The 7,740-nt window shown below is 38.2% G+C and overlaps 1 protein-coding gene across 1 annotated transcript in view; it reads right to left on the bottom strand.

Annotated features, from left to right (window-relative positions):
• Positions 1-7,740, bottom strand: part of CDK19 (cyclin dependent kinase 19) — a 121,722-nt gene that overhangs the window by 40,571 nt on the left and 73,411 nt on the right. Inside the window, exon 5 of the mRNA XM_009289198.1 lies at positions 1,578-1,635. Coding sequence (XP_009287473.1) covers positions 1,578-1,635 — 58 coding nt within the window. The remainder of the gene's footprint in view (positions 1-1,577; positions 1,636-7,740) is intronic.

The raw sequence follows: 7,740 nt of genomic DNA, 5'->3' as shown, positions 1-7,740 counted from the left end.
GATCAACACTCCCGCCCAACTTGGTGTCGTCTGCAAACTTCCTGAGGGTGCACTCGATCCCCTCATCCAGATCATTGATAAAGATATTGAACAAGACCGGCCCCAGTACTGAGCCCTGGGGAACACCGCTCGTGACCGGCAAATCAAAAATGAATCAAAAATGGTTAGCTCAACATTTTCAAATAAAACAAAAGTCAATGAATAGAAAAGAGGTTCCAGTATATTACTATTCTTGACGATTGCCACATGCTTTATTAAAAAAAAAGTTTATATCCACATGACAGGCTTATGATCTGCACAGGTAATTAGATTTTGGATAAAGACCACAGTTACACGTTTCCCACCTTGACACCGAATAGCCTTCTGCATAGCAAACCTTTCGACCTCTACAAACATGTGCATTGATGTTATTTATATAAAAACAATTAAGAACAAATACAATTTATAAGTAACAATGTTATACTAACTAATCATAGTAGAAGTCAAAAGAACCCTGGCCATAGCCATTGTTTTATGTGCTTATTACTTTCTTGTCTCTTACAGATGCTTTTATCTCACCAGATGTCCTTGGCAAGCTTTATAAATGTCTAATAATATGTTTGGAATCTCTTAAGCTTGTAAACTCAGTGAATGAGATTTAAAATGAGGGCCTGTGTGAACCTCATGAAGTTTAACAAGGCCAAGTGCAAGGTCCTGCACCTGGGTCGGGGCAACCCATAGTATCAATACAGGCTGGGGGATGAAGGGATTGAGAGCAGCCCTGCCGAGAAGGACTTGGGGGTGCTGGTGGATGAAAAGCTGGACATGAGCCAGCAATGTGTGCTCGCAGCCCAGAAGGCCAACCGTATCCTGGGCTGCATCAAAAGAAGCGTGGCCAGCAGGTCGAGGGAGGGGATTCTGCCCCTCTACTCCGCTCTGGTGAGACCCCACCTGGAGTACTGCGTCCAGCTCTGGAGCCCTCAGCATAAGAAAGACACGGACCTGTTGGAGCAGGTCCAGAGGAGGGCCACAAAAATGATCAGGGGGATGGAACACCTCTCCTATGCAGAAAGGCTGAGAGAGTTGGGGTTGTTCAGCCTAGAGAAGAGAAGGCTTCGGGGAGACCTCACTGCAGCCTATCAGTACTTAAAGGGGGCTTATAAAAAAGATGGCGGCAAACTTTTTAGCAGGGCCTGTTGCAACAGGACAAGGGGGAATGGCTTCAAACTAAAGGGGGGTAGATTTAGACTAGATATAAGGAAGAAATTCTTTATGCTGAGGGTGGTAAAACACTGGCACAGGTTGCCCAGAGAGGTGGTGGCTGCCCCATCCCTGGAAACATTCCAGGTCAGGTTGGACGGGGCTCTGAGCAACCTGATCTAGTTGAAGATGTCCATGCCCATGGCAGGGGGTTGGACTAGATGACCTTTAGAGGTCCCTTCCAACCCAAACTATTTTATGATTCTATGAAAATTGAACTAGATGTTGTGCATACATACACTCAAAGAATAATGAAGATTTGTTTCTATCTTAAAAAATTGCATCTTCAGTGTAAGTAGTTCCTTTGCTGTGCAATGAAATTTTCTCAAAACGTTTACCTATTTTGACTCTTCCTCTTTCGGGACCTTCACCCATTACCAGAATGTTTGCTGGTTTCTGGAAAACAAAAAGCAGACTATTTAGTTGACCAGCCTTTGATGATTATCTTCAAGGATAATAAAAATACGTACATTCATTCTATAATGAAAACATTTCTATAAATACACTTACAAGTCTAAAATTACCATACCTTTATGTTTTGCTGACATTTACTTTTTATCCCTAGTTACCAACTTCACAATTAGAAAAATAGTAAAGCACTTTGACATTTCACACTAAGAAATGCAATCTTTAATTAAATTTGCATTTCCATTTTTACCAGAATGATCACATTCATTGGCGAGATTTTCTTCTACAGGAAAATTTTATACCAGGCTAACATTTATGCTACACATCAATAATTTGGCAAGAACTACTTTTGCTAGTACAACTTATTGAAAACGATGCCAAATCTTGGTATGCAAATGCACAGATGAGAGTTGCTTTTGTTTTCATCGTATATAACTACATTTGTAGAGCTGTGCTTGTTTTTAGCGTATGAATGATAAAAATCACACTGGGAAAAGCATTTTTTTCCACAAAGTAAGTTGATTTCATGCTATGAGAATTCACTCAAAACGGGAGTATACACAGACATCCACAAGCTTTTGACAGTGTAGACAGCAGCTTTACAAGTAGAACAAAAACTTTATAGGCATTTTATGCCATCTGCAGCTGTTGTAACCAGCCGCTTGTGAACACCATATAAAATCTGCACATGACATCATGGCAATTGTTCTGCAATTAGGATCTAGGTTCCCTCAAACATCAATAGTCATTCCTTGGAAGCCTCTCCCTATTGTGTTAACAGCTGTAAAGAAGTAAACAAGATGGAAAACATTAAGTGATTTGAATGAAGAGATGCATAACAAAGTTTCAAAGCAGAATTTTTGGAAGGTTTATCCGAACATTAATTATATTTAAAATCACTAATGCCTGAAGAGGTCTGCTCAAGCAGGATTTGCTCAAGAATCTGAAAGAGATGTCCAGAAAGCCAACATCAGAATCTCACTTAATTTCTCAGTTCCTAACACTTGCTACTATTCACCTGAAATGAGACACTCAAACTAGGGTTACTAATTTGGCTCAAAATTGCAAATCCTTAGCTTTTTTGAAAAACCAAACTGGAAAAAAAAAAAGTACTACTTCATCTATTCTTTCTCCTTCCCCCCAGGAAGCTGTTCTCCCTTCCCACCTCACCCCCAGTGCTAGACATTGCTTCTTCCCTGGCTCCAGCCACAGCCTCTCTTTCCAACCCATCTCCAGATGCCATTGCCTCTTTTACTCCTCCTTTTTTAATCTCAGGATAATTCTCAACACCATCCTTGACTTCTCATTCCCCAATGCATTTTTGGAACCCTTCAAGAGGGAATATGCACTCCCTTCTTGGAGAATGCAATAGCTATTTTAATTGATCTTGAGTAAACACTCACCAGCAAATCTAGAAAAGATAAAGATTAGCTAATATTTAATGATATTGAAATCAACACTTCAAGGCAACTGGTCAAACTCTGGTTTTACATTTATGTATTATCCTGAATTGAATATTCTGGAGAACAGAACAATCCCATTCTGCATATTCAGAAACCAGGCAGCAAGGGAAGCATGCAAGTTCACACTACACTTTACCTCTGTTAGAAATCACATAGCTAAAATTGTCCCAACCGAGACAGCAAAATTCCAGCTTCCTTGTCGGAATTCCTCCCTAAAATCCTGCCTAGCAACCTTGATTGAGAGTTGAGTATGAATCAAAAACACTTCAACAGACCTTTACATTCAGGACTGTATTTTGTGCACTATAAAATGCATTTATTTGTCCCGTGAACAGAGATGATAAAAATGCAGTTACTGCACTGATTTCTAGGTTACGTTTTCTTTCTATAGAAGAATTATGTTGTGAGAGATAAACTGTGTAACACCAGGAGATGTACTAAGATAAAATTTAAAATCTAAGCAGATACAACAGGATTATTAAAACATCTCGTATTCATATTTTACCTGTAATATTACAAGACTCTTCAAGCAGCAATTACTTCATAGAAAAAAGTACTATTTCATCTGCTGACATAAACCACAATATTCACAGAATAGTTCAGGTTGGAAAGGACCTCTGGAGATCATCAAGTCCAACTCCCCTGCTCAAAGCAGAGTCAACTACAGCAGATTGCTCAGGCCTGAGTCCAGTTGGGTTTTAAATATCTCCAGGGATGGAGACTCCATGGCCTCTCTGTGAAACCTCTTCTAGCGTTTGACCACCCTCACAGTAGAAAAAGGCTTCTTCGTACAGGGGAGAGAGAGAAGGAAAACAGAGAAGGAATAAAGTGTGAAACAGTTGAAAACTTAGTGTTATTTCCAAAAGAGTAAGTGCTTCTCCTGAGGCACCACCACCAACATGGAGACGACAGGCATTTCATGGATGGCATCGTGATGCCTGCAGGATCCCCACTGATCTGCAGACTGCTGCCTCAGTAACAGCTCGCATTGTGGCAGCTTCCTGCTAGGTGAGAAGTCTTCATTCAAACCTGTTCCTTAAGTCAGAAGGAGAACACATCTGAACTTGCTTCTTATTTCCCACATGAGCAAGTTACTGCTTGGTTATCAGCTACGCAAAAGATAAGAACTTTCCGAGTTCCTCTTGCTAATCAGAGCTGTTCTGGTTAGGAAAGCATTTTCAACTGTATGTACACTGAACCAGTCAAACAGTAACACTAACCTGATAGGACCCATCTTTCTGAGATGAGACAAATGATATCCAGCTCCTGTGTCCATGAATTTTTATTTAATAATAATAAACAGCTTCAGAGGAGCTTAAAACATAGGTCATGTGTTTTGTGGTTGTTTTATATAATAATGGCTTAAACCCTACAAAGTAAAACTCCTCACCTCCCCAGTCTTCACGATACACAAGTCACACTGAGAGCAACCCAACCCTCATGGAGCAGGGGTGCTTCCTCAGGGCCTTGGCTAAACAAGCAGCACCAGGGCAGGGCAGCAGAACTTCAGGTGCTCAGGTATGGAGGAAAGACTGGGTTATTTCAGAGGGATTAATTTGGCATCAGAGATCCTCAGGAAAGTAGGAAAGGAACGTTTCCATCATGAGGTAAGTGAGAGGACTGCTAAAGGGAATGCAAACAGCTTCTGCTTTTTGGAGAAGGGAGAATGTGTTAGTCTAATCTCTGGATATGTAGGATTTTAAGTATCAAAACATTTACTCTGAGATAGTAACTTAATAGTCTACTATACAATTACAGTCTAGTATAATATAGTTACTGGACAGCTGCAAAAATCAGATTAAAAAGTGGGAATCCGAGAAATTAAAAAGCCCCGTACCTCATATATGCTCGGACTACATGCAAGTTATAAGCACCAGTCTAGTTCCTGAAACAAAACACGAAGGCCCAAGCAGCCTAGAGACCAAAACCTGACACATACTTAGAGTAAATCACGTCTCTTTCAGAGAGGACGGAATTTTATTCAAGGAAGTCCGAGAAGCCCTGCTTAAAATTATTAACTAACTCCTTAGTAAAGGGTGAGGTAACTCAACAACGACTACACTTCTGAGCCAGTTACATCCCAATTAATACCCTCTCTATTTTCCTCAAACTCTCCCCTTGCTGAGAACACAAAACACCAGCTGGGAAGCAAAGCGATGCTGCTGCGTCTCCACCTATCTAGTTGCTATAGAAACAACAGAAACAGTAGGAGTTAGGAGTCTCACATTTAAGATCAGCTGTAAAAATGAACAGAGAAATCCCTGCTGAGAAATGCAGTTGAGTTTTGACTGTCTAAAGAATATTTGCAGAAGAGCAAGGTCAACAGCAACAAACAATTGGAGCAAAAACCTGAAATATCTGCAAAAAGGGATGTAGATGGCAATAATTTAATGGGCTTTTATACAAGTAGTAAGCATGGATAATGTATTTAGTTTTCTACATCAGTGGGAGAATGGGAATAAAGCAATTAACAGATCCTGGTGGGAAAGAAATGAAAATGTTGAGCTAACAAGTATGTTTTCATAAATAATAGAAGTATCATGAATGGGACTCATAAGGACATCCATGTTATCTTAATCAATATGCTTCCTATTTAAATATTTAGACAGTAGATTAGAATAAAGGTTGAAGGAAAAGAAACCATCTATGGTTTTGAAAGACCATAATGGGTCAAAACAGGAACAACAGCCTAACAATAGATGTCAATACTTTAGTTTTAATGGTTATTGTTGTTATCTCCTCAAGTACAGCGGTGACACAATTCTTAAGAGATTTGGTGCAGAATTACATTCCTGTGAGAAAACGTCCATAGGGACATACCACTTTCCATACACCATTCTTTATTGTTTATATCCAAACAAATGTGTTTCCCTTTTGGAATGTATCACTGGACAAAGAATAATCTGAAATTAAGAGGCTTCTATTGTAAAAGATATTGCAAGTCTCTTAGATAAAAGCTCTGCCCATAATTAAAAAAACTGGCTTGTGATGAGGTCTTTTCAAGTCTCAATTATTTAAAAAAGCAATTGTAAACAGCACAGTGTTGATACATAGATGTGCTTCTAATTCACAAACCAAAAAACAAGAGTAGCAGTGATTTCGTCTTCGCTTTTAGCACACTGCTCTACAAATGGCAAAGGTCTTAAATGAGATGACAGCGTTCAACTGCGTGGGCACTGCTCAAAACACCACTGAGCCTTTAAGTCCCAGATTAAGGGGGAGCTGCAGATTGTTCACAGAAGTTTGCAGACAAAGCTTTTGCTCTTCTCATCCATAAGGAAATGTAGGTGCTTTCCTGCCTTAAGTCAATGCTATTCAAACCCAGATGTTGCTTTCAGATCAATATACTGGCATACTGGTACTAACAGTTTTGGTAACAATTGATCTAATTAATGCAGGATTTAAAAAAGAAATGGTTCTAAAAAGATTTTTATTATGCACTGCAAACCTCCAAATCATTATCACTTCCTTTCACATTAATTCCATATATTGAAAACCATATAGAAAATTTGTAAAAATCACTTCCCTCTCCTTTTTTAGAAAACGGTTTGGTCAACATTTTTCTGATACTGAAGCACTAGACAAAAGTAATACCATATAGAGTAAAATATCTTCACATCTGCTTCTCTTTACAAGCCTTACATACTGTGAACTCATATTAGAGTCAGTGCTCTGATTACACAGCATCACTTTCAACTTGGGATTTTTCAGCTGTTATCCTTAATTTAAAAAAAAAACCCAAACCCTATTTTCATTACATTTTTTGCCTAGATTTGTAGATCCATACAATTTTCTTCTACTGTTTCTCTACTTTGTTAAAATGATCGACCTTGCAAAGCAGTATCATTAACAAATCTCATCAATATATTTATCATTTAGTTCAAATCAATAATGTTTCTACAGATATTATCAAATTGACCAAGGCCAAAAATAAAGCTGATTACTACAGCACATGATCTAAAAAGGCAGTAAAATCACAAGGAATGCAAAATGCTTTGAAATAGTACATCATTATCATTCTACTGAAATAAAAACTTGTTTAAATCTAGAAAGAAGGGAAAAAAAGCACAGGCAGACACATTAAGTAAATATATGGCAACACAGGAAGCAAAGAGTACCGCAGAAGGCTTTTACAGCTAAATTAAAAAAAAACCAAAAATCAGTCCAAAAGGTTTTGCAATAAAAAAAAATCAAAATACAAACAAATGTGGACACGTAAAATTTTACAGTTAAGTGTCACCAGATTGTTATCTTTAAATTCAAAAATGTACTTGATTATCAGAGGAATATCAGTGACAGCAAAAACATTTTCAAATGTATTCATAGCATGTAGGAAACTAAATTTAATGCATATAAACATATTTATTAATATGATAATAATACATGCTTGGTAACAATTATTTTTATCTCCACTCTTGCTTCTTATAAAAATAATTTTAAAATGAAACTTATACAGAACTGATAAAGATATGGAAGTGTGTGCCACTGTGTCCTGGTTTCGGCAGGGAAAGAGTTAATTTTCTTCCTAGTAGCTGGTACAGTGCTGTGTTTTGGATTTAGGATGAGAATAATGTTGATAACACACCGATGTTTTAGTTGTTGCTAGGTAGTGTTTACACTAGTCAAGGAC

This window comes from Aptenodytes forsteri, unplaced genomic scaffold (assembly GCF_000699145.1).
Source record: "Aptenodytes forsteri isolate BGI_AS27 unplaced genomic scaffold, ASM69914v1 Scaffold217, whole genome shotgun sequence".
NCBI lineage: Eukaryota > Metazoa > Chordata > Aves > Sphenisciformes > Spheniscidae > Aptenodytes > Aptenodytes forsteri.
This window is presented reverse-complemented; position numbering and strand designations above follow the sequence as displayed.